General features: G+C 52.1%; 1 protein-coding gene across 1 annotated transcript in view; it reads right to left on the bottom strand.

Annotated features, from left to right (window-relative positions):
* Positions 1-1,703: 1,703 nt before the first annotated feature.
* ARRDC1 (arrestin domain containing 1) overlaps positions 1,704-27,556 on the bottom strand; it is a 69,192-nt gene continuing 43,339 nt past the window's right edge. The window contains exons 3-8 of the mRNA XM_024206831.3: positions 14,053-14,103; positions 12,542-12,696; positions 10,887-11,069; positions 10,071-10,247; positions 8,957-9,368; positions 1,704-3,472 (exon numbers count right to left, since the gene is read on the bottom strand). Coding sequence (XP_024062599.1) covers positions 3,408-3,472; positions 8,957-9,368; positions 10,071-10,247; positions 10,887-11,069; positions 12,542-12,696; positions 14,053-14,103 — 1,043 coding nt within the window. The 3' untranslated portion in view covers positions 1,704-3,407. The remainder of the gene's footprint in view (positions 3,473-8,956; positions 9,369-10,070; positions 10,248-10,886; positions 11,070-12,541; positions 12,697-14,052; positions 14,104-27,556) is intronic.

Here is a 27,556-nt window from a genome sequence, read left to right as displayed (position 1 = left end):
TTCCAAACCCATCGCTAGGTAGAGACCTGCGGCATGCCCAAAACTCAGGTTAATCCAAAACCCATTCAAGTCAATAGGTTTCTTTCCATGGTCTTTCTGATGTTTGTACAGCACCTGGCATAACACCTGCTCCACAGCAAAGACTCCTAGGTGCGACCATGATGCAGATAATTGACTTCACTGGGATTTGGATTAGGCTTTGGCTTTAAAGGAGGAACATGAGCAACAGCAAAGTGGGTGCGGGAAAGGGGCAGCAGCAGAGACTACGGTGGATGAAAAGTGAGGATCCTGGCAGCTGCCAACGTTCACTGAACAAACAGAGCTAGGCCTGGGCAGCAGTTCCAGGAGAAAACTGCTTTTAGGGAGGAGGTAGCAGCTCATTGCAGGGAGCAGGTGGGGGACAGGCCCTGGCCAGCAGTCAGGTAAGAACATACGAGAACGACGACAAAGCAGCTGGGGGTTGGGGGATGAACTTTCGTCTTGTGGCACCCCATGAATAGTTACAGGGAGCAGCACCAGCCCCTTCAGCATGGGAGCAGGGGGTGGGACTGGAGAGGCTGGATCTGGTTCACAGGTTTGAGCGATCCTTCAAAACTGGAACAGCAGCAGGAAGTGGCTTTTAATTTCCCTCCTAAGCCTTGGCGATATTACTCATGTCATCAAAACCTTCTAAAAGAGCCATGCCACTTGCATGCTCCCATCCACAGCCCAGGCATCGCTTCCTTCTGTGTCTGGATGATAAAAAATTTCCGGCTCTAGTTTTTCTTTAGTTCTGAGATGATGCAGCTGGAGGGCTGCAGCCAGTCTACAACCAATGGTTGGTGGGTTGTGTTTTTTTTTTAAATGCATTTTCAAGGAGTGTTGTCCCTAGCAATGGGCACAAACTGGATTAGGCTCCAACCTTTTCTCCCAAGTCTTGGCTATTCCATTTCCTGGAGATGATTTCCTCCTCTAATTCCCTAGCTTGTAGTGAGCCTGCAGACGAAATTGCAGAGCACGCTGACTACACCAGTGATCAGACAACACCTGCTGGCCATTTTGATGAACTGTACGTTCTCAGCACAGCAAGGCACATAATAGAGGTAAGTGAACTAAATCTAGCAGCTACTTCCCCCCCCCCCCGCGAACTGATCCAAGCCAATGGGAGTTGAGGAAACTCCCTGAGGATCAGACTCTACCATATTATAGGGTAGCTTGAGAGCAGGCAATTCACTAGTGAATAGGAAATGTGATTCCGCCATTAAGGCACATACCTGCTCCCCCATCTCAAAATCATCAGGCTACAGAATGAATAGATGTGCCTGCAAACATCAGACCCTTGGTAGAAGTGCAGAACCACTCCTAGGAAAGCACCTCCCTCCCATGGCAGTTAAAGGGCTACACACATCCCCTGTGATCCCCAATCACAGGTGCAGCGTTCTCGGCCACATGTACAGATGCAAAATGATCATTTCTAAGAATCACTCCATTTTTCTCAGAATAATTTATTAAATACAGCATTAAAATTTTATTTATGAATTCAGTCATTAAAAACAAGTTTGTATTTCATATATTTATGGACCTGGACAATCATTTTAACATTATCGGTGCACAGAGAGAGAGACCAACCGACCAACAGTGCCAGCGCTGCTAGGGAATGGTTATTCCCCCATCCTCCCTTCCCCCAAAGCCGTTCCACACAATGACATTTGCACAGAAGAGCTGTCCCCCAGCAGCCAGCCCTCGGTTAGGTAGAGGCAGGTGGAAGCAGGGGTGATAGAAAGGTTTAAGCTCTCAAGAACTGGCTTCTGCTAGTGGGTGCACAGCTTGAGACCCCTTATCTTGGGTTCAGCTCGCACGGGTGAAAAATGTCTACAGCTCCCATCACTGTCAAATGCAGCTGTAGGTGATCAGCATGTCTATCACACCGGTAGCAGGTCAAGATGGGCACCCTCAAAAAACAAAAACCAACCATGGCAGAGGCCCCCTGTTGGGGGGGGAAAAAAGTTGCCTCTAAATGCCCCTAACTCTGCCCCGGAGCATGCACATTTGGTTTGGTTTTGCACTGCGGCTTGCAAAGCTAGTTTTCCTTATGAGCCAGGGAACCCTACTCCAGTGGCAGATCAGCCTGTTCCCCAGGACAGCACAAGTTTGTGGGGGGAGCTGCAGACAGCTTTGATGTGGTGAGAAGCAGGAGTAGGCCACAGTCCAAGCACCTTCCTGGCACTCCCAGCCGCTGCCCAGCAAGGCTCTTTGGGAGGAGAGCATTTCGTGGTATAGGGTCATTTCAAAGGGCGGGGGAGTGTTCCCCATCACGCGCCTTGGGAGAGTTCAGAGGTAGTGTTAGACGGAAGTTTGAAGCATGATTGTCAGTTTCCACCTGGCTGAGAGCAGTGGAGAGTGGGAACGAAGAGGTTACGCCCTCCAGCGGATTTGAGTGGCATGGCAGAGCTTAGCCCCTTTATACCAAAGTCCGACAGCATTTAAAAGGGATGAAGCTAATAGGGTGCTGTAGGTGGTGCTCAGAAAATCCTATAAGGTTTTTATAGACAATTCTATTCCTGCAGGAGACCTCTAAAGACTGGCTTTAAAAGTGCCACGAAAAGGTATTAAGTTGTATAGCACGGGCCCCTTCCCCCCCTCACCGCCCAGGACTATCCCCAATACGAACCCTGCTAGGGTTACTGACGAGTGCCTAGGTCAAGGCCCTGGCTCCAGCAGCCCCCCTTGTCTCGTCACGTGCTGGCAACGTTTTAGCTTGCAACTGTTGGAAGCTGGCCAGTCACTTGGCAGCATGGCACTGCCGAGAGCCTGCCCTGTAGGCCCTATTTACTCCCTCGGTCTGTGACTGTACCTTCCGGAGATCTGTTGGGGCAGACGTTGCCCCATTGATTTGGTGTAAAGTGAGGGTGCAGAACAGGTAGGAAGGGCATTGAGGAAGTCAGCTACACCAAAGGCCCATGTGGAAGGATAACTAAGGCTGCTGAGTCCAGTCCCGATTAGAAACAGCACTCAAAAAAACCCACCACATGAAAAAAAATATGTATCAAAAGAACCCACACGAGCCCACTATTGCGGACAGTAGAGACAACAATTCAGTAGCATTTTCCATAAGGCATCACAGGTGCTTCAATAATAAAGCAGTAAATAAAGTGTTGGATTACAGTACGGGAACACAGACCATTGTGCAAGGCGTCCCGAGGGCAGGCAACATCTCCGCCCTGCTGCGTCAGCAGAGTGGGTGTGAGGGGGCTGTACAATTCCCCTCCCCCCCCCCACATACATACACACACCACGCCCCACACTGCTTCTCACCACTCGATTTCTTAAAAAAAGACTTAAAAATCTCAGCCCAGGAGTAGCCGGCGGCCCCAAGTACAAGATGCTTTGCGCGGTACCAGACTTGGCAGCAGACGGGGAGCCATGGGCTAGTTGCCATTGCTGAGGCTGGAGTTGGCGCTGCTGCAGCTCTGTTCATAGGAAGGGGGTGCCTCTATAGGGGAGAAGGGAAAAAAAAAGTTTAGGAGTCAGCACGTACAGCTTACTTCGAAAGTTTCCTTCCCACCACACTGCTCCTCCAGCTAGGGCCAGATCCAAATCCCACTGAAGCCAAAATGGCAAAAAAAGTCATCTCAGACTTTACAGGATTAGAGCCCATAAAGAGACGCACAACTGAGTGAGTGTCTTTTTGTGGACAATCTGCCATTCTGCTCCGGTCAGGGCATAAACCGGAGGACAGAGGAGCCAGGAATGCCTTTTGTGGCCCACAGAACACCGGAGATGCAGCCCCCAGCCCTGCCGTCTGCCAGGGAAGTACTGGAACTGGTCACTTGCGAGGCTGTAAAGGACAGTCTGTAGCTACTGAAAGACTCATACCCCTAGAATTTGTCTGTTCATGCAAGAAAAAGAACTTTCAACTAGGTGGACGGCCATCAACACAGGCACTTACATAGTCCTTCAGAGCTCTTTAAAGGTTACGCTTCACAATTCCCTGGTCTGGTAGGGATTAACACTCAGTTTTACAGGTGGTTCCTATCTGTGTTCGACACGTGCGTACACAAGCACACCGTGTGCCGGAGATCGGAGAATTCTAGCAAGAGCGTCCGTTGGTCTGTGCCTGCAGTTGTCCTCCTCCTGCGCCGAACCCAGGGGATAAGAGAAGGTGCAGACCAACACCTCCCCAGTTCCTTTATTTCTGCCAAATCAGATACAATCCACAGCAGAGGGGAAGGGGGGTGGGTAGTGCAATACGGATAGGGACCACACATCTCAAAGAACCTCTAGTTACAGGTAAGTAGCCTCCATTTCTTCTTAAAAGTGTGTGTTCCTAGGTGTATTCCACACACGGGTGATTGGTAAACTGTATTCAAATCAGGTGTGTGCGCGGGGGTGCAAGGATGCAGTTGGTATAGAGGTTTAATACTGCTGGCCCTGCTCCATCTGCAGACAAGGCCTGGACCAATGCCTAATGTTTCACTAACCTAGCTCCATTCATAGTTTTATGTCCAAATGAATATAAGAATCTTTCATGCCGAGAGCTGCAAACCACATTCCCTCCACCAGGAAGGGGATTATTTATACCAGGTTAACCAGCTAGCATTTTGATTTGCCGATATAAACACGTAATGGCTGAAGGCGGAGAACAGGTCTCCATCCTCTGTTTTTCTTGGGAACGATGGAATACGGGGAGTAGAAACCTTTCCCTTGGTGCGGAGGTGGCACTTGTTGGATGGAGAATCTCCTCCTGAGTGGTCCCTGAAGAGGAACCAGGAAGGGGAGAGGTTTTCTACGGAGTAGCCACAGTGGCTGATTTCTAATATCCACTTGTCTGTTGTGATTACCACCCAGTTGTGGGCAAAGAGGTGGAGGGGGCCACCAAATGCTCCGGGGGCAGAAGTGGATGGCATCAGTAGGGATAGGAGGTTCTTAATCATCCCATCAAAAGTAATCCCGGGGTGGTGGATGTGCTGGAGTATTTGCAGGTGTGGCACAGGGAGAATACCTACGTCTTTGTATCCGCCGACGTTTGCATGGTGGTTCGAAAGGGCACTGGTGGTGGAATGGTGGAGGCAACAGATTTGGCTCATGCACTTGTGCTTTCTCTTTGGGGCAGGGGTGTAAATGCCTGGGGAGCAGAGGATTGTCCTAGAGTCCTTAAGTGTTCATAGAGACTCGTCAAACTTCACACTAGATAGGGAACTTGCCCATCGAGTGTAATCTAGGACATTCTGAACCTCCTGGGGAAACCCAGAGGAGTGTAGCCAAGACTCATGCCTCATGGAGTATTCCTGTCTCCATCCCACTAGATGCCATGTTAGCAGCATCCACAGCAACTTGAAGGGATGTTTTCGCCACCAATTTGCCATCCTCAATGAAGTCTTGAAATTGGGCCTGGTTTTCTTGAGGAACATTTTGGACTTCAGGGACAAAAACGCCCAGTAACTGTTGAAGTCATTTTGCCAACAGAGCCTGGTAGTTAGCAATACGAAACGGAAGGCTGGTAGAAGATACCTTCCTCCCTAGAAGGTCAAGCCATTTGGAGCCCTTGTCCACAGGTGCTGCTTTAGGATGCTGCAGCCTAGATCTCCTGGAGGCTGCTTGCACCACCAGGGAGTTGATTGCTGAATGTGTGAAAAGAAACTCCACTCCTTGGCTGGTACAAAAATCTCACCACTTGCCCCTTTTCAGGGTGGTGCACAGGAGGCTGGAGAATGCCACGCTACCCTGGCTGGTTCCAGGATGCCCTCATTTACTGGGAGGGCTACTTGGCTGGAAGCAGAAGGCTGCAAGTTGTCAGAGAGTGTGCTGAGCATCTTGGACATCCTCAAGTGAAACCTGGAGTTCATTCACCACTCTCTGCAGGAGCTCCTGATATTGCCTGTGGCCATCATGCAGGGATAGGGAAGGGGCAAATTGCCTCATTTAGTGAAGGTGAGAAACACCCATTGGTACCTCAAGATCCAGCTTGAATTTCTTCTCCCTTGTACTACCAACCAGCTCCATTGTGTAGTGTAGAAGAGGGTCAATGGGACTCATGGATGGCTCCAGGTTGTCTAAAATAGGGATCCCATAGACCTGAACAGGTCCAATATGAAGGGCTGACCAGTTGTGGGGGATCCCAAGGAATCACATTACATCAGTTCCTTGGATAGTTGTATCTGGGTGGAGGATGGACTCCAGATCTTTGAGTCTGTCTGAACTCCCCTCCATATGTGGGGATGATGGTTCATCTGGAGCTTCCAACCCACCTAGAGAGAAAGCTGGTTCCTGTTCAACCAGAGCCATCTGCACTGGTGGGTAAAGCTCCTGCCTATGGACGGGAGAGGGTAGCATCTCCATTTCCTCAAGGTTCCCTCCTCCAGTGTCAAAATGTCTCAAGACCTGAAAGAAGGGGAGGTTGAGGAAGGGGAGAGTGAAGATATACATTACAGCAGTGGTCACCACCCAGTCGACCCTAGAGGATTTCTGGTGGTGCAATGGGGCTGCCACTAAGGCAGGCTCCCTGCCTGCCCCAGCCCCACGCCGGTCCCAGAAACAGCCAACACAGCCCCGGAGGGTGAGGGGGGCGGGGGGCAGGGGTCTCCCTCCGTGCCTGCAAGCACTGCCCCCGCAGCTCCCATTGGCCAGGAACAGGGAGCTGTGGCCAATAGGAGCTGCGGCGGTGGTGCTTACAGAGAGGGGCAGCACACAGAGCCACATGCCCCCGCCCGCCCCCAGGGGCATGTTGGCCCCTTCCGGGAGTGGCGTGGCACGGCGCCAGGGTATGCTGGGAGCCTGCCTTAGCCTTGCTGTGCTGCCGACTGGGAGCCACCCGAGGTAAATGCTGCCCGGTGGGAGGCCACACCCCAATCCCCAGCCCAGAGCCAGCACCCCAAACCCCCTCCTGCACCCCAACACTCTGCCACAGCCCGGAGGGCCCCCCCTGCACCCAAACTCTCCCAGAGCTTGCACACCTCCCCCATCCTGCACCCCAACCGTCTGCCCCAGGCTCAGCCCAGAGCCCCTTCCCACCTGTGAAGCCCTCAGCCCCAGTCCAGAGCCCCCTCCTCCCTCAGCCCAGAGGCCCCAGCCAGCCCAGTGAAAGTGAATGAGGGTGGGGGAGAGCTAGTGAGGGAGGGGGGATGGAGTGAGCAGGGCGGGGTAGATCCTGGCTTGCCCTTAAATTCAAAAGTGATCTTGGGTGTAAAAAGGTTGGAGAGACTGCCCTACAGGGAGGTGTAGGTTTTGGTTGGTCTTGAAGTATGAGGTGTTCCTATAGTTGGGACTAGCAGATCTGGCATGTCCCTAGTCCAGGAATGGGTTGGTACCGTCAAAGTCTAACTGGGACCTCAGGTGGTCTTGGTGTGCCGATCCTTCGGCTTATCAACTGGAGACGTGGTCAGTGCTGGCAGAGCCTTTCATCTTCGCGCCTTAGCCTCACGATCAGAGGGTTTACGCTGGCTAAAGTCTTAGGATTTGGGCACAAGGAGGGATTCCGTCTTTTGGGAGCAGACCTAGAAGGACACGTGTCCTCGTACTCACGAGTGCCCCCTTGCTCTCATGAGCAGCCCTAGCTGATGACTATTTGGGTGTCGCAGCTCTGGAGCGCGTGCTTGGAGGGCCGTTGCTCATTGGTGGAAGCCGATGTACGGGGTGTGGGGGAGTGTAGAGGGAATCTCCCTGGCCTGTATCTGACAGAGTTCTCAGATGGAGATCTCCCTCCTCACAAAGGCAGCACCGTTGTTTGATGCTCACAGAGAAGGAACGGGGATAGAGATACAGTTCTTCAGTGAAGCTAAACTTACTACTAAAAAGACAAACGACCGCCACCAAGACTCCATCCAGCAGATTTACAGGTTCTGAAGACAAAGACGAAACACAGGGGAATCTACGGCCACAGAAGATTCCGAACTCGGGCCATGCGGTGGTAAGAAGGAACTGGAGAGGTCTCCGTCTGCACCGACTCTTATCCCCTCAGTTCGGAGCACAAGGAGGGCATCTGTGCGGGTTCGGACCGACTGACAGACACTACTGGCTAGAAATCTCCAGTCTCAGGTGCATGGCGTGCATGCATACCGACGTGTGCAATACACATAGGGACCAACCCTCGAAGTAGTAGTCACGGTTTTGCTTACTTATGCAGCGGTTAGGTTAGTACCCCTAGATCTCCCCCCCTCCCGGTCAATCAGCATCCTCTCACTCCCCTTGCAATTCATCCATCCCTTGTTTGCGGATGTTTGGCCTCGAAGAAACATTTTGGGCCAGTTACACAACCAAGACGCTACCTAGTGCCTCAGTTTTTACCCTGGGCATGAAGGGTGTTCTTACTGCCTTAGGATATTGGTTTGGTCTAAACCTGCTCTCACAGACCCTATATGGGCAGTTCTGGGATAGGCAGGGTTCCATGGATTTTCTCCTCATGTATAAAGGCGTTCCCAAATTCTTACATGCTGGACCATCTTATCAGACATGTAGAATTTCCCCTCTTTGAGCCAGACCAAATGCCCATTCACGTCAAAGGAAAGACTCCCGTTAAACTTGCTTTTCCAGCTCTGTTGCCCACCAGCATGGGCCCAGACATTTACACCATCCTGTTGGACCAACACCATCTTTTACAAAGATCTTCTCCACTTCCACAGCTATCCAAGATAATGGTGGCTGTGGGTAGGTAGCCTCACTCAGTAGACATGTGACATGACTGTCATGGTTATGGGGGGGTGGGGAGAAGATCCTTTATGGAGGCTACTGGACACAGAGACCCTGTGGCTTTCCTGACTAACAGACCGTGTGGCCTTGTCTCCTCATACAAGGCTCTCCCCGTGTCCTGGCCTGGCTCAGCAGCCATGGAAAGAACCACTACACCACACGGCAGGGCTTCAGCCACTGCTCTGGAAGCAGCGGGGTAAGGGACAATTCTGTACTCCCAACAGCCGCTAGATTGATTTCCCCTCAGAACCTGGACAGTGGCTCTTTTAGAGCTCCGGGAGGGAGCGCTCACCATAGGGGTAACCCCACGTGCTGTACTCCGGAGGCAAGATGAGAGAGCCAGCGGTGGGAACCGGAACCACTGTCCCCTCAGCATAGTAAGGGACGGTCGCTCCTGTCGCCAAGCAAAGTGTGGGGTGGTTTGGGGAGGCAGTCTGGTCTGAGTCCAGCCTTAGGTCCTGGAAGCTCAGTCCTGGAGCGTAGCTGAACGCCTGAAGCTGGGAATGGCTTTTGGTGGGGATTGAAACATTGTCCATTGGGTGATAGCCACTGGCAGCTTCCTCCTCTTCTGGTGGGGCGGACGGGACCACAACGGACGGAATGTGCTGGACCGACCTAGCCGGGGTCACAGGAACCCTGTTCACAGCGATGTTGCCGATGTAAATAGGCAGAGTGACTGAAACCTCTGGCGACTTCAGGGAAACCTGGGGAGAGGGGAAAACAAGGGGCATCCAAGTCAGTCAATCCAGGTTCTGCCAAAGGACCAGTTGCTCCAAAACACAGGCAGTTCCAGCCACTGAGCAGAGATTAACGAGCCAGCTACAGCTCTAGGCCCAAACGTGCCCGAGTGGGAGCGAGTTACTGGGAGGTCCCCAGTCTCACGCTGGAGCACCCACATGGTCTTGTTTGGTGCCTTAACCAAGTTTTTAAGAGGGCTCAGGGCCAAATTTCCAAGTACTCAGGACCCAACGTGCAGAATTCTGCTGAAAGCTTGGCCAGAAGCGTCACCTTTATTCCTACCGCTAGCCGGCTAACCCCAGACTTGCTGAAGTTGGGACTGCTCGGTTCGGCTTGCTGCTGAAAAATGCGACGTAAAGCCGTGCGTCTATGGATGGGGATTGTAGTATTTCCCCTGCACCAAATCGGGAAGCGGACTGGACCTCTGTAACCCAAGGAGCTGCAGACACACATCTGCTGAGCAGTCTGACAGGCAAGTCCTACCACATGGGCGTCTCCTCCAGACCAGGCGGTGTTCACTCCCAGGAGCGCAGTATAGTTTGGAGAGCTTCCCCCAGGCACAAACTCCTCTGGCTCCACCCTCCCCAAGGACTCTGCCTGCTCTGGCCCAGCCCATTGGAAGCACTCACGGGTGTTCTGCTGGTAGGAAGGGGCAGGGCAGTACCTACTTGGATATAGTAGTCGACATGTATGAGGCTGCAGCCGTGCAGCACAGACTGCGGCAGCGCAGGGACAAGGATCTGCTCCTTCCATTCCGCGTGCTTCCAGGCCTTCACCCCCGAGCCCTCCACCTCAGCAATGGTCCTCAAGTCATAAATCCAGCGCTTGGATTTATAAGCGACCTTCTAGAGAGAGGAGCGAAGAGGGGATTAAGCAGAAAGATTTCTACAAGGTTCATTTCACTAGGCTTCCAGCTTTGCTCAGGGCTGCCAAGAACTAGAAACCCCTTAAGCGTTGCCGAGTGAGAGTAAGCAGAGGTCTGGCATGACCGACAGCAACCTGGAGTTTCTGCCCTGTTTCAATTATGTGACAGTTGCCATCTTGGCGGACACTCTGGAGACTAAATCAAGGACTCCAGAGCTGAAAGCATGGACTACTACAGCTCTCTAGCTGGTGCTGCAAGAGACTCAGTGGAGCAGGCACAGAGTGGGGTGAGGATCTGTAACCTGCCCTCTGCCCGCGCACGGAGTTACACCTGGACTGCATTCAAGGGGGCTTCTCTCCTCCCACCATGCCCAAGTTAGTTAATTCTGGTTCCCCTCTCAGGGTTTGGTTTCCACCTGACCTCCTCCCACCACCACCTACTGTGCACCTGGGGAAGGGAGAGGCACAAGGATTTCGAGTTTAGCAGACCCCCCCATTGATATTATCATTGCGCCTAGGAGGGAAAGCAGGTCTTGAGACACTGCTCTCAGCACCTGTCTGGATGTGGCTCCATCCAAGCCAGCCCAACACTGGTCCCAGTCCCTGCCGCTGACTCTTACCTGGAGGAGGCTGGCCACCACCGTGCCAGTGTCCCGGCCAGACTTGTTCTCGATGTCGGTGCGCAGCTGGATTGCCTGCCCCACGATATACCCTTTGAGGTCCGAGGTGGCGGTTAAGATGATGTTTCCACTCTTCACCAGCTTGTAGTTGAACTTCTTGGTGATGGACGTGGTGTTGGGTTGCTGTGGGAGGACAGCAGGTAGTCAGATGTGGGGGCTCAAGAGGGAGTTTGCAGTTTTCAGAAAAAAAAATGGTCAAAGGGAATGAGGGTTTGTCCCCCCCAAAAATCCTAAACACCTGGTCTTCCAACAACCTTGGTATCCTATGCAGTTTGAATGAGGCTGCAGGCGCCTCCGGGTGGATGCCACATCTCCCACATGTGGGCAAATACAACGCTATGAGCTACTGTACCCCACAGATCGTCTTCCAGAGTAGGGCAGACTTCGCTGGTCCCCAGAGGGCTGTGCAAACCACAGGTAAACACAAAGCAGCTGCCTTTCCCGTACATGCTGTACAGTGATCTCAAGGGCCAGTGCCCAGGGGGGGTTAGTCTGTGCAGGCCTGGAGCATTCCTCTTTCACACCAGCAGTGACACAGCCACCCCAGAACACGGGTCTATTCCTCAGGAAAGATTCCAGGCTGGCAAAAGCCAGACGATGGTGTCATTAGACCCAAAGGGCCATTACAGCCACCTCTAGGATAAGGCTGGTTACATGCTCCCCCAGGCCTACACCCAGTGGGATCACCTAGAAAAAGGCTGGTTCTCATGCAGATCTCTGCAGCCCACGCATGAAGGTGGCTGAGGGGCAAGTAGGGTGGTCCAGTCTGGTCCGCCGTAAGTTATTTATAGCCAGTACAGCGTACAGGAAAGACACAGGAGGAGCAGACAGTGGGGCCGCCCAGTGACCCCAGGCTGGCAGCTCTACCATCCCCAGGCCTTCCATGCAGCTGTGCACCCGGGTCTCCTGTCCGGGGTCTGTACAGCAGCCCTGCCGGAGGACAGGGCTGGGGGGAGGGGCTGGGGTTGGTACAGCCGCGCTGGAGGAGCAGCCAGCGTGGGGCTCAGTTGCCAACGTATCTGAAATAAATATTCTCTGCTGTCAGAGGGAGCTGGTTTGAAGCTCTTCTGCTGGCGATTCTCAAAGCAGGTGCGACTGTGAGCCGGCTATTGTTCTTCTCTTAGCAGCCCACACAGCAGCTGTGCCGTGTCCACCCACTGGGAGCGCTCCCCTCCCCCCCCAGGTAACGTGGGATGGATCATGGGGAGGGGCGGGGGAGACCAGGGGGCCCCAGGCTAGGGGAGAGGTGGGGTCACACAGGGAGGTCACATGCCCCCCCTCAACTGGTGCAGCGTACCGGTAAGAAATGAATACTACTTGCACCACTGGCGCTAGTGGAAACAGGCCCATGGATTTACGGCCCAGACCAACGATGCCCTGCAGTGCTTTGGGTGACAACGTGCTAACCCCTACTGCATCTCATCCCATGCAGTGCGCTCCATGAGCAACCCTCTCCTCCGAGTTCGAGTTCCCCCCCTGGCTTTGCAGGGCCACACTGCATAGGGGGAAGAGGGATGCTTGGCTTCCCCTTTATGCCAATGGGAGACGCTCCAGGGTGCAAGAGCCTCGTGCCCGCCCCCTTGCTGCTCTCTTACCTCAATGTCCGGGATGTCATTCAGGTTGAGCGGGCAGAGAATGTAGAAGACCTTGTTGCACTTGTGGTCCTTGGCGAATCGGGGCGTATCTATCACGGCTTTGACCTGATGGACCACCTTCCCAAAAGGGCCTTCAAACGACGTGGGGGCCGATGCTGGATTCACAGGGGAGAAGGCAGTCAAAAGAGAACGCCTCAAGCCATCGAAAGGGGAGCGCGGCCTTTCCCACTGAGCCTGAAACACTTCCCTGTGGCTCAAAGCAAGAGGAGAGGCAGAACCTTGCAACTATTTGGGGGTTAGGGTCTCCCAAGTGCATCTGAGCCCGTGTGTGAAGAATCCGAGACCAAATTTGGTCCACTGGGATCACTGTAGCCTCCTTTTTACTGAAGGGGCAACCCGTGCCATGCAGTTATGGCGTATGGAGAAGTAGGGACAGCACTAACTCCTCTTATTTGTACTATGGTAGTGCCTAGGAGCTCCAGTCATGGACCCGGCCCCACGGTGCTAGGCGCTGTACAAAACAGTGAACAGAGACAGTCCCTGCCCCAAGGTCCTGACCATCTTCTTCCCACTCTGCTCTGGAGAAGTTTACAATACAGAGTTCCCACCAGCTCTGGTGAGAAGGTGAGGTCGCTAATACAGGCAGACTCCAACAGCTTCCAGCTTATTTTACTACCGTGTGGTTTAGTTAATATGGCCGTAGAGGCACCAGAGGTTCCCAGAGCCTCATCGGCACTAGGCAAAGAAGAACTGCGTAGTTCCTTTTCGGGTGAACCAGCAGTGGGGTCAAGAGGCAGGACTACAACGCAGCTTCCATCATCACTATCCCCAGCAGGGGTGTAGGGATCTGAATTTGGCCCGTGGAGACACAAGTCATGGCTCTCATCAGTACTACAGCTCTCGAGGAGATGGGTTTCCACGGAGATTCTCTAATGAAGAGAACCTCCAGAGGGATAATTCCTTAAAGGGCCAGTTTACTCAAAGTTGCTCTTCTAAAGAGCTGGAGTCAATTTAAGACCAACTCCAGCTGTGCATTGAGAGGCTGCCCTGAGGGCCTCACTTTAATAGAGGTTATGCTCTTACTGCTAGCGCTCTCCAAAGCTTAATGTGCTCTTAGGCCTGGACTAGACCAGGAGAATAGCTCTGGTTTGAAAACATACTGGAGTACACGACCTTAAATGTGACTTTGCACCTGGCACGGACACGCTTTAATACCACCAAGAGTCACTAGCTGTTTGTGGCGGACTCTGGGCTCCTGCCAGCGTTGCCAATAGGTACAAAAGTCACGTTTAAAAATCACAGCCAGCCAGCTCCAAATCATCACCTGGTCTCCTAGCGGAGGCAAGATCTTAGAGGCTTGACAATAATGGTCCTTTCCCCACATGGCCAGCGTACAATTTTTACCGTATAAGCCAGAGGAGAGAAGAGTCTCCTGGAAACACTAGAGTCACTAAGTTTCCACAACCCTGAGCCCCAGAGAGCATCCCAAGCAGTCCGTATCTCCACTGTACCTGGCAGCAGGAACTGGAAGGGAAAGGTGTGCTCGCCAGCTGTCAGAACTCCTGCAAGAAACAGCAAAAGGCAAGTGAGACAACCTGGAAACATCCTGGGCACTAATGGCGGGAAATGGGATCTCAGTGCATGAGCATGAGGCTCCCCCCCGGAAGACAAACTGTGAGCTGAGAGCACATGTACAGGAGTCATCCCCACAAAGCAGTCCTCTCACCACAGCTGAAGCACTCTCACGCTCAGTGCATGTAATAGGTCAAGATCCATTTGCCTGTCTAAACACTAGCAACAGGGGAGATGTGGGGCACGATCCTTGGAGCAGCAGGTGCAGTGGTCAGAGGAGCAAGGTCTATAGCTACTGGCTGGCCACAGGTGACTGGTGTGGGACCCAGGAAGGAGATGCATGTGAACAAGGCCAGGATGTGCAGCATGTTCTGCTGGCTGTCCCGGGCTTGGGGAAAAGTTTGGTGGTGTCAGACCAGTATAACCTTAATCTTCCCCACATGCTGCTCACCCTCAAGGAGCCCATTTACCTAGGTAAGACCAAACTCCCCCTCCTTCAGCCAGGTTGCTTTGCAGTCTCTGGCTCTCATCAGCGATGTTCCAGCTTTGGCCCTCCTGAGCCCCGGTAGGATTAAAGGCAGAGTCCAGATTCAGACTCTGAGACCCTACGGTTTTGATCCTGGTTTTTAGAAGCCATGGCTGAGATCTCACATATATCAGCTTGAAAAGACTTCAGTGCAGTCCACTGGATTTGTCCCACAACCAAGTGCAAGGGTCATACCGTGAACAAGGCCTGTAATACAATAATCAGGCCTAGATAGACTGCAGATCCCAGACATGATCTTTGTGCTTTCAGCACGGCAGGCAGTCTCCCCTCCCTCCGTTCTGCCTGGCACCTACACCCCAGGCCCTCACCTGAAGAGCTGGATGGGCTCCAGCAGGGGCGCTGGAACCATTTGTACAGTGTGGATGTGGAGAGCCATTGAACCACCCTGTATATAATGGAAAACACTTCAAGCCAGGGCATGTGGCAGCCCCCTCAGCATCCCTAGTTCCAGCACCTATGGCTCCTACGTCCCACTTCCATCCTTTGAGATGGGAACAGAATTCAAGAGACTGTGGCATGAGAGATGCACCTCTACCCCGATATAACGCTGTCCTCGGGAGCCAAAAACACCTTACTGCGTTATAGGTGAAACCGCGTTATAGCAAACTTGCTTTGATCCACCGGAGTGCACGGCCCCGCCCCCCCCAGAGCACGGCTTTATCGCGTTATATCCGAATTTGTGTTCTATCGGGGTAGAGGTGTAATTGCCGGTCTGGTGGTTTGCCTTAGCAGTTACGGGTATTAGAGACACTTGGATTTGATCAGGCATTGGGAGAAGGGTTTAGATTTTGTACCAGAGACTTCATTTTAATTTGGTATCAAGTTCTCCGCTTCAGCATGTGCTGACCCTTTTCCAAACCCACTATTACTTTAACTACAGTGGCCAAGCAGCAACTCTAGTTAAAGGTCTTTGGACCACATTAATGGCATTGTAACCTACCGTAAGAGCACTTCTTGGCTCTTTGCTGCTTGTTTCTCCAGATTGCAACGATTCGCTTGGCATGGCTAAAGCAATTAGCAAATCCTGCCTTTTAAATTACAAGCCAACTGCAATGCTCTGTGCGCCGTTCTCATTCCAACCTAGTTCATCAGCAGTTGATAAATTGTAGTTAAGGGCAGATAAGCGATACCGTTATACTCACTATTTAATCTCCAGCAATAAACAGCAAGAACGAAGAGAGTTTTACAGAATTGTTGTTTACAGGTACACGTGATGTTTTTAATTGGCAGCATAGCAAGAGGAACCTGCTACCTATTAACTGAAGCTGGGCACGTTCTGCAGGTTACTTATGTCAGCAAGCCAGAGCCAAAACCCAGAAGTGAGCGAGCTAGTTTGTTGAGGCAAGAAATGGGCTACAATACAGCTGCCAGTCGCTATGTTAACGTTATAGTAGGACCCATTTGTCAGCAGACTAAGCAGGTTATCGGACGCAGATGGGAAAAGAGACACGGACAGCAATGGAGTTTCTCTTCCCCATTTGCAGGGAGACATTTTTGCAACATGGAATCCTGTAACAGGGTTGGCCACTTCCTGAATGCCTGTTTGCAGTCGGGTGCCTCTGCTGACACCTGCTTCTGTTTCCCCCACCCCTTCAGGGCCACACCAGAACGGCGCACGGACTTCTCTCCGGGTCAGCACCACCCCTGCCTGGAGCCAGTTTCACAGAGTTCTGAACAGTCCTCAGGGCCCCAAAACTAAAGTCCATCGCCGCACAAGATTCCAGACTTTTCACGACCAGAGCTCTTCTTCTGTCCCTGTCTGTTCTCCCAGGCCATCTTCCCAGCTGGAGCTCAGTCCCCTGGCACTGGCCTCTAGGCCCCCAAACTACTCAGCTCAACTCCCATCCAAGAGCCTCCTTTCGGTCCCAGCTCCCTTGGTCTCAGGGTCTTTTTGCAGGAGCCCTTCTCCCGCTCTACAATTTCCTGATCTTACCCCTTACTGCCCTCAGGTGGGGCTTATTCTGTGATCAGGGACAGCTAGCCCCAGGCTCTCCTGCCCAAGGGCATGCCACCCTCTTACAACTCCAGACAGATTTCATTCACACCCCAAAGTTGGAGGAGTTTGAATCAAGGTCTGGGCTGTTGCAAGCTTTGCTAGGAATTCTGTTTTTTATTCACGCAGCCGAGCGGTGGGGGCTGTGCAAGGGGAAAAAACAAAACAAAACAAAAAAACACCAACTGCACACACGACTCGGTACATACAGAAATCAACAAGCCTCTCTGACCTTCAATGGAAAGACACAGAATGTGACAAGCGTTAAGATCTTAATTCCTCCCAAACTCATGACTGAACAAATGTCTAGGCACCTCGTCCTTTACAACAGGAAAAGGAATCATCCATTAGACATGCTGTTAGGTTTCAATCCTCTCCCCCCTCCATCCCCAAAAACAAAAACCACATACACACCCACCCGCACCCCACCAAGGTGTAGGCTAAAGTCTAATAACTAGTCTAGTCACTAGGTGGTGTTCTGTAGCAACTCTTCAATTGCAGGCCTACTCAAGCCCTTGCTGGGAATGACATGAGGATTTCCAGAGTAGAAGGGGTTACTCTTGTGTTTTTAGAAGGGGTTGGAGGAGGTGTCTGTGTGGAGTAGATATCTCATTTCCTTTATTTGCCCAGCGCTGGCACACAGCTATAGGAAGTTCAGACCAATCCATGATAAAGATCATGCTATAAACGTGCTGGACTGAAGCTCTCTCACACACACACAAATGTAATTCATACATAGAGTGGCTGAAGCACAGGCCTGGGTGACAGGAGACCTGATTTCCAATCCCCAGCTCTGCCATCAACTCACACCAAGGCTCAGGCAAATGGTTTCACCTGCGTGCCTCAATTTCCCTACATGTAAACAAGGTAATGTATTCACCTACAACACTGGAGTGGTTGCAAGGATGAGTTATTTGCAAAGCACTGTAGAGATGCCAAACTCTGCATCAAGCGTTCATTGCTACAGTCAAAACCCCCGACTGCTGCGTCTTGGCTTGTCCGCCCTAGTCGCGCACGGTTGAAGTGTGGTTGCAGCATCAGACAGTTGGCTTTGCTAGTCTGGAAGCTTTCCAAAGAGGATACACAGGAGACAACACATGGCCTTCCTCGGAGAGGCACCTGTGCCCAGGAGGGTTTCCAGTGGCTGCACACAAAGACTATTTATGAGAACAATTAAAGTGTGTGCGCGTGCATGTGGCGGGGGGGGGGGGGGGAAGAGAAGAAGAGGAATAAAAGTCTGGCATTTGGTGCCCTCCCGTAAGATGGAGGCTGGCTAGCCAACTCCTGCCCCGGCTGGATGCAGACCAGGCCACCCTCAGACAGCTGCACTTCCAAGGGCCGTGCTGAATCTTGAAGTCTGTTATGTCCATTGCCGTGGCTGGGCCACCTGTTCTAGTTATTGCAAGCGATCAGCGCAGTGGAGAGAAAGGGAGCTCGGATGGGTGGCTCTCAGCCTGCCTCAGGAAACAGACAGGTGGGCCTTAAGGTATCAGTGACATGTGTGATGCTCCCATGACCAAGAGCTCACTGAATATGAACTCTATTTGTGCTGTTGCCTGAAATTACTTTTCCAGCCCCTCCTCACAGAGCAGCAATGGGTCATTCTCTTTAGTCTTCGTTATTGCTAGAGGGTGGGTTTGCACCAGGCTTGATAAAGTCAAGGGTGTAGGCTCAGTGAGGTAAGCACGACCATCCTGCCCCAAAGCCCCAGTGCCCCCAGCCCTCAGAATGCCACCGTGGGCTCTGCCAACCACAGCATCCCCTCAAGTGGGCCTTTGGAGACAGAAGCTGCCTAGGGGTGGATAGATTAAGGCCTGGCTACTGGCCATGAAGACTAGGGTCTGGGTCATTATGCTGCACCAGAAACTGAACAGGAAGCCAGTGGAACGCAACATGCTCTTGAGTCTCTGCTTTGTCAAGCAGAGAGAGAGAGGCTGCAGGCAGCCAGCAACCAGAGCACCGTCTGCTCACTGGTGACCCAGGTCAGAGTTGCTCCACCCTGTCCCGCCCATGCACAGCCCCCTCCTCCTGCCACGGGTAGGGCAACTTTACGCCAAGAGACCCCTTGCACATGGGGAGTTCTCCAGTGGTCTTGGTGGATGGCAGGCTGAGCCCAGCTCAACAGGCTGGGTGTGTGTGTGTGTGTGGGGGGGGGGGGGGCAAACTGGGGCATCTGAAGGGTTTCAACCTACATCCCCAGGCAGAGCAACACGTATCCACGCCTTCAGGCTAGGCTATCAGCAACTGAGCCACCGCAGAGGATCGAGCCCAGGCTCCTGGCTGAATGGAGATGGAGCCCACAGTTCTCACCACTGTTGAGTGCGCACCAGGAACAGTAAGAGGCTGCAGGTGACGGTGATGACTGGAAGGATGCGCCCTCACTAGGGGGGGGGGGGGGGGGGGTCCCTAGTGGATACTGGCTCACGGCAAAGAAAAGCCCCGGCACCGGCAGCTTTCCCTGGTGCCAGACAAGGCTCAGGGCTGCGATAGCAGCAGGTGTTACAAGGCAGAACCGGGGGACAGAGGGTGCGTTAGCAGAGCGGGTAGAGCCTCAGCTGGGAGTGGCTCTACTGCAGTCTAGCATTTTCAGGAGCACTCAACTGAAATGTCAGTTTGGGGAGAAAGCAGGCAGGGTTTATGCTCCCAAGCAAGGCGTTAAAGGTGCATCTTCACTGCAAAACCGCTCATGACAGCAAGGCTCCGAGCCGGCTCTGCTGACTCGGAGTCATGCTATGGGGCAAAGAACAGCAGTGCAGACGCTCCCGCCCGGGCTAGAGCTTGGGCTTGGAAACCCAGCGAGGGGAGCGGGTCAGAGGCCAGGCTCCAGCCCGAGCCACATCTACCCGGCTTTTCTTAGCCCCGCAGCACAAGCCCAAGTTGGCGGAGCTGGGTTCCGACACTTGTTGCTGCGGGGGGTTTTTTTGCAGTGTCCACATACCCAAAGCCACAGGTTTGGTAGGAAGCGTCAGGAGGTTGTGAACATTCCAGGGGACCCAGCTTGGCAGATCACGCAGCTGTCACAGCACAGGGATTCCAGGTCACTGGCTTGCTGCCTCTCCGCCCAGCGACAGTGGGGTGTTTATTCGTCATGCCGTTCCTCCCAGATCCCTTGTTCTCTGTCCTTGGAGGAAGGGACACCCCTCTCCCGCAACGCACACAGAGCAGGGAGACTCATTCTAATTAGCTGCCATGTCCGACCCATTCAGGGCACAAGCTCCATCCTGCTCCACTGCCACAAATCCACCACGCACTAAGTGGGTGCAACTCCAGAGACCTCAGTGGAGGAACAGCCCCCTACCCCCCTCCAATACCAGGGAGGGAGCAGAGTTGGGAGGCAGGTGTGCGGGAGAGGCAACAGGCTGTTGCAGAGAAACGTATGAGGATAATCTCCACTAGCTCTGTATAGCCCGGATGGCTCGAGTCCCATGACTCACCATCCCACCACATGCTGGTGTGGCTTAACTTCTGTGGTCCCTTCACTGAAGCCTCCATGAGATGCTAAAGGGAAGATGCAGCCTTCTTCACCCTGGTGGAGGATGTGCATTAGATAACCTGCCTAAAGGGGATAAAGCTTTGCTCAGGCACTAGCAGACAGTGCTCAGGTGATAAGACACTGGCTGCTCTTCTGGTTTATTCCTGTTGAAGGCAGGTCCACAGTGCAAGGTAGATTTGGGCTGGTGCACTCTAGTGGGATTCCAAAGAGGAGAGGGAACAGTCCACAGCCCTGTTCCTGGAAGCAGGCAGATTGCTCTCCTCTTGTTGGAGCCACGCTGGTGAAAAGGCCAGGGTGCCTCCATCCACCCTCTCTGCACACAGCACACTTTGCCAGGAGGAGAGTCCAGGGTCAGTGGTGAATAGTTTTGGCCTATGCTTCGCTGCTACTTCTACATCTCACATCCACCAGTACAGATCAACCAGCAGCTGTCACTCACTGACTGCCGGGCAGTCAGTCTGGTGGACCTGCTGGTAGGAGGAAGGCCTGGATGACAAGCACCGCATGGATCATGAGAAGTGGGTGTGGGGGAGAGACAGACACCTCCATTCTCCCCATAGCTCCCCCAATTCCCCAGCTGGGGCCTTTGGGCACCACCACAAGAAAATTGTTCTTGATCTTACTTGTATTAATTGTGCTCCCTGCAAAAGTTCTAAGAGCCAATTTTAACAAAAAAGGTTTTCCCTTAGGCTTGGTCTACACTAACACCTCAATTCGATCTAAGGTACGCAACTTCAGCTACGTGAATAACGTAGCTGAAGTCGACATACCTTAGTTCGAACTTACCGCGGTTCAGACGCGGTCCACACGTGGCAGGCAGGCTCCCCCGTCGACTCCGCGGTACTCCTCTCGTTGAGCTGGAGTACCGCAGTCGACGGCGAGCACTTCCGGGATCGATTTATCGTGTCCAGACCGGACACGATAAATCGAACCCGGAAGTTCGATTGCCAGCCGTCGAACTACCGCGGTAGCGTAGACCTGGCCTTAGATACAAAAAAAGGGGAGGTTTCCTCTTTAGACTGCAGCCTGATGTTAAGTCTTGTTACACAGAACCAACAGGGCTGAGAGATGTGTTTCTAGAGCAACATGAGAAGCACCCACATGCTGTCTGGTACGAGCGCGTTTTACAGGAACCTGTGTGCAGACCCCCGCCCCCCCAGTGTCAGAGGGTGTGTGAAGCAGGTCTTTAAAGCAAAGCCCACAAATTCAACCCCATTTCTTCCCCCTCCCACCCATTCCGGCTTTGATACCCAGAGAGTCTCCTCTTGACACTGTCTAGTCTGCATGATCCTGTTCTTACTCCTAACAGCAGCTTTAAAATAAGAACTATGGAGAGGAAGGGGTTGAGAGTTACCACCCTCCGCAAGTGATTAACTCAGGATTTCCAGAAGCCTGAACAAAGGGTGTAGTTTGTACAGTCACAAAAGCTTTTCCTGAAGTTTACATGCAGCTAAAAATACCTCTGAGAAAGTCATGATGCCCTGGAGGCAGCTGGATTAGCAGGGCTCAGTGATGAGGATTCCACCTGCAGCAGCTTTTCCTCCAGGTTGACGAGCAGAACTTGGGGCCTTTGAAACTTCTCCCCTATAGACTCCTGAGGGGAATAACTGCTTGTCTATACTACAAAATTAGGCCAACCTACAGCCACCGCAGTAATTAAATTGGCTATGGATAGCCACACTACCCTGCTTCTGCCAATGGTGCATGTCCTCACCAGGAGCCGACAGCTGGAGTGTGGGGCACGGACAGCTGTGCAGGGCTCACAGCTGGACAACTGCAGCTGTGAGCCAGGCATGGGGCTCTATTTCACAGCAGGGAACCAACCGGCAGTACCACTGTGCCACGGCTGGTATGATTTCACATTTGGTCTCTGGCTGGCCTGACAGCTGGAGCCCAAGACCAAATGCAAAAATCAGCCATGAAACTGATAAGGACCCCGTTCCAGTTCTCCAGCACAAACCACAAGGGGCCCACCAGCATAGACTCCAATGCCCTGCCCTCACACCACCCCGGGAGCTAAAGCAGTGCTATTATCCCCACTATACAGATGGGAAACTGAGGCACAAAGTGAATTTTTCACACCCAAGCAATGCAGATCTAAATTTTAAGGGTAGACCAGGCTTAATGGTACAAGAATGTACCAGTGTACCTGAGCCTCTCCCCTCAGGGCACAAGGACCCGTGTGGCACCAGCACTCCACACCTGGCCTGGGGGAGGGAACTACAAGCTTCCTTGTCTTAACTTGAAGACTTTTTGTTTTTTAAAACCCTAATGAAGGCACAGCCAGTCTTCACCTCAGCCTCACTCCTGTTGCCCTCTGTCCACTTTACTCCCTTTGTCTCTTCATTGAGGGACCTCCGTCCCACCTACACCACATCCAATGAATTAAGATCATGGCACTAGCCTGCTGTTCACAAGCCATCATTCTGCTCCCATCGTCTAGTCCTCTCCAACCCTTTGTCTTTCTTAGCTAGGTAGGGCCTTCTCTACATGGGGAAGTGTTACCAGTTACACAGGTCTAGACAGACCGGGGGAACTCCAAGTGTTAACACTTCTCCAGGTAGAAGAGGCCTTTTTTGGGTTTAGTTCAAAACCCCTTCCCAAGCAGCACCAGTAGGCAAATCCCCAATCAACCCAACCCCCAAAACACTCTTGTACCAGAGTAAGATTCCACATGGGGGGAGACACCAGCATAAGTGTCAGAGTTTATATTAAAGTTCATACCGTCGCTTTACCAATAAAAAGAAAGGCATAGCCTATAGACAAGGCCTTAGATTGAGGGCTCTTTGGGCAGGACTGCCTACCGCGTTTGTGATTTGTACTGCAGTATGTGAGACCCGTCATGGACCAGGACCCCACTATGTCCACGAGTGAGCAAACAGAACAGAGATGATCCCTGCCCCAAAGAGTCTTATGATCTATGTATAAACGAGACAACAGGTGAACACAGAAGAGAGCAGAAGGAAATGAGACACTGCTGGTCAGTAGGACAGGTCTACTACTCTGAACAGTGCCCAGTAGTACAACGGGGCCTCAATTCTGGTCCCTACCATAACCACCAACACAAGTCTCTAATGCAGCAATATTCAGAGCTCAGCGGTTCAGGAGCCCAATTAGCAATCAACATTACCCAGAAGACCCCACAGTAGTAGCTGGCTATTGTACTATAAACAGTAAGACGGGGCAAATATTTAAATTTAAAAACCGACATAAAATTCTCACAGCAAATAAGTTAATAACATAGTGCAAGTTGATAACTTAGTTAATAACATAGTAAAAGCATCCTGATTTAATTAAACACCAATCACCCAGTGTTTTAATATCATGGGCTGCAAAGAGCTGCAGGAGATAGACGGAGGCTCAGGAGCCATTAATGTGAGTATCACGGAGCTAAAAACATCTTCTCATCCCAAAACATCGTTGGGGACACGGGGAGCAGTACAGCCTCTGCATTTGTTCCAGTCCATGGCCTGTTCCTCTATTCAGCCCAGCCTGATCATGTCTCTGCGTATGATGGACACTGCTCATTGTAGTGAAGGTTTGTAGGATGTGAACGCCTACCCCTCAAGGACTGAAGCCACCAGATATTATAAATCCTACCTTTGTAAAGGGCTTGGCGCTCCAACAAAGAGCACTATACAAGTGAGGTGGGTTTCATTACCCCGCTTACAGATGAGGAACCTATGGCACAGGGAGGTGAAGTGGCCACCTAGTCAGCGATCGGCCTCTCGGTCTGACTGACCTTGATTATATCTGCATCATGTTCTTTGGCATCCTATCATCTGTGTGTCTTCTATAGTATTCCCACCACTAATCTCTTCAAATGCAGCCAACCCCATACTTTGATTTTGCATCCTACTCTCCTCTTGGCCCTGATCTACACCCCCAAGAGCTGTTGTTACGCCAACCTAACCCCGGTGTAGATGTGGCTAAGTCAATGGAAGAATTCTTCTGTTGACCTAGTTACTGCTGCCCAGGGAGGTGGCTTGCTACAAATAGACAGGAAAACCCCTTCTGTCACTGCAGGAAGTGTCTACACTGTGGCGCTGCACCTGCATAATGCTGTAGTGCCCGTAGCGCAAACATGCCGGTCTTCATTTCTAGGAGTCACTCCACTTTACACTCGCCATCTTTGGAGGAACTCTCATCTCTATTGCTTCCAGCCTTCGGAGGTCTGCTTCAGGCCATAGAGTAATGGGGTATCAAAACCGCGTGCTAACATTTTCCACTTCAGTACCAAAACAGACCCTTCAGCCATCCACACTTGTGTCTGATTCTGTGCAGCACTTGTGGCAAAGACAGCGGCTTTGCACCTGATCTGGACAGAGCCATTGGGACTCATCAAGCTTCCGAGGTCCACACAAGATTCTACTTGTTCTACAACTTCACCACGGCTGCCTTTCAAACACTTCCTCTAGCACCCCCTTTCCAAGACGCAGCCACTCGGTCTTCTTGGAGTTTATTTTAAGTCCAAGGCAACGACACCAATTTTCCAAAGTTAGTGAGGAGTATTCAATGCTGCAAAAACAAGCGCTGAAGAGGTGCTGGAACTATGGAAGGGACATGTTGATGAAGAGCTGACCCCTGCAGTTTGTCCAGGTGCAAGCATTCTAGACATGCCAGATGAACAGGAAAGCTTGCATGGCAGAAGAGATATCAGCACTGAGCCACGGTCAGAAGAAGACAGCCTCTAATGTAGATTCACTTACTGGGTAATAAGTAGGATCTAAAACCATTTATTTTAATTCAGTGAGTTAACAGTCTAAGCGCATCTACATTGGAAGTTTGCTTTGATGAGAACTAAACTGATTCAGTTTAGTTATGCTGGTGAGAACAAAACCCCCAGGTGCACCCCACCCGAGAGCAGACCAGCTCTTAATCCACTAGCCTTTGCAAAGCACTAGACCCTTGAATGAATGCCGTTAGAGAAGCATCACCAAAGGAGGTCACCCCATGTACAAAGCGCACAGTGACAACAAGAGGAGCATGGAAATAGGATTCCAGTAGGATCACTCGCTCTCTTAAATGGGTTCCTGCTACAGCCATCTGCCCTCTTCCCCAGGCAGGACCCTATGCAGCTCTCTCAGGGTACACCTATACAGGGATAAAAAGACCTGAATCCTAGAATATCAGGGTTGGAAGGGACCTCAGGAGGTCATCTAGTCCAACCCCCTGCTCAAAGCAGGGCTAATCCCCAGAGAGATTTTTGCCCCAAATCCCTAAATGAGGATTGAACTCACAACCCTGGGTTTAGCAGGCCAATGCTCAAACCACAGAGCTATGGCTGGCCTGGGCTCACGGGGCAGGAAAAAGAAAGTCTGTGTAGATGTTCAGCCCCAGAGCCAGCGGACCCGGGCCAGTCGCAGGTTCTCTCTCTGTGTAGACGTACTAATAAAGAAGGACTTAGGGTTTCTGCCCAGTGTGATGAGGCCTGATGTGCTCAATACACTTGCTGCACTGGCCATTTGCAGTGGGATGCACAGACTCTAAAGGCTAACGACCCAGGGCGACCCCATTGCCCACTGGCTGCCAGAGCAATTGAAATCTAATGGCCCTTAAGTACCCCACATTCCCAGGAGAATAAAGACTTTGTTTGGTCTTTAGACATAGAGGCACCAGAAAAGAAAAGGGGTAGGGAGAGAACCTTTGCATCACCCCTTAAACAGCATGACTCGCAGTACTGATGCAGCTAAGCAGGGCTGATCTAGAGGGGAGACAAGGGGTTTAGTACAGCAGCCAGAGGACCAATGACAACCCTACTCACATGGGCCCCCTCCCTTCCAGGCAGGGAGAGGTTACGCAGCGTTTTGTCAGGGCAGACAGTTCAGACTGGTTTTTAATTACATTAAGCTCCTGTGTTGTTGTGGTTTCCTGGTTACAAACCACTGCTCCTGGACACAAATTAGTCTTGCAATGCAGGTGGGACAGGACCAAATCATGGTTTAAAGCTTAGGCCAGCGGTTCTCAACCGTGGGTCTGTGGCCCCCTAGGAGCTGCAAGCAGGTTTCAAGGGGTCTGCCAAAATAAACCAGAAAGCAGGACTACAACTGAAGCCTGAGCCACTTAGCTTTGCAGGGACCCCTGTAGCATGGGGCCCCAAGGAACTGCCCTGCTTGCTACCCCCTAACGTCAGCTGTGTGTGGTACAGGTGGGCTGTGGAGTTTTTAATAGCATGTTCAGGGGAGGAGGCACCTCAGAAAGCTAAAGGCGGAGAACCTCTGGTTTAGACCACAATCCCACGCCATCCTCTATACCTGCAAACCCCTAGGCTTGAGCAATGTCTGAAGACAGGACTTGGTTCCATCTGCCAGACAGAGCCACATCTAGAGGCTAGAGCACCACACCGGGGACCCAGGAGTTCTGGATTCTTCTCCCAGCTCTGCCACTGGCCTGGTGGGTGACCTTGGGCAAGTCACTTCACCTGTGCTTTCAACTGTGCCTCACCTTCCCTACTCATTTGAGAAATCATGGAAAGTGCTATATACAGGTAGGTATTGTTATTCCTGTCAGGCATGACTAGAGCGTAGCTGCGACTGTTTTCTCTCAGTGTCGATAAAGGCTCCTCTTATCATATTGGGTCCTGAGAAGGCTTATTAGCAGGGGGAAACTGGCTAACCAAGTTTAACTTGAGATCCATTGTTAATTAATATCAGCAAAAACAACGAGGCGTCCTTGTGGCACCTTAGAGACTAAAATGTATTTGGGCATCAGCTTTCGTGGGCTAAAACCCACTTCATCAGATGCAACTTCATCTGAAGTGGGTTCTAGCCCACGAAAGCTTATGCCCAAATAAATCTGCTCGTCTCCAAGGTGCCACAAGGATGCCTCGTTTTTATTGTTAATTAAAAGCAACCCCCCACCCCAAGGTACAGGAAAAGTCTCCTTGGTTCGGAGTTTCTGCAACCAATGCTTGTCTTGGGTCTGAAGAACCTGGCCCCATCAGCACACAGCCGGCTTTACTGCAGGAACACTGGGCGGGGGAGGCGTGTGTGGGGGGAATTACATGTCCATGCAGCAGGACTGGCCTCAGTCTCCAGCTCTCCATGTACGTTGTCCCTCCACTACCTGTCCCAGAGGGAAGTGCAAGGGCAGAAATGCAGTACACAGCTAGTGCAGGCCAGACACGCCACCGGCACTTGCCCATTGCTTTGGGTATCGTAGGACTTAGAGGCAGTATTCCCTCTCATTCTTCCCCACCCATGTGGGGAATGGATTTTGTTCACCTTCATATTGGTGCAGGTAACAAAATTCATGTGGTGGGGCTGGGGCCGAGGGGTTTGGAGTGTGGGAGGGGGCTCAGGGCTGGGGCAGAGGGTTGGGGTGGGGGGGCTGAGAGCTCCAGCTGGGTGCATGGGCTCTGAGGTGGGGCCAGGGATAAGGGGTTTGGGGTGCAGGCTGCCCCAGGGCTAC

The sequence above is a fragment of the Terrapene carolina genome, unplaced genomic scaffold (assembly GCF_002925995.2).
Source record: "Terrapene carolina triunguis isolate 2854851 unplaced genomic scaffold, T_m_triunguis-2.0 Scaffold238, whole genome shotgun sequence".
Taxonomy (NCBI): domain Eukaryota; kingdom Metazoa; phylum Chordata; order Testudines; family Emydidae; genus Terrapene; species Terrapene triunguis.
This window is presented reverse-complemented; position numbering and strand designations above follow the sequence as displayed.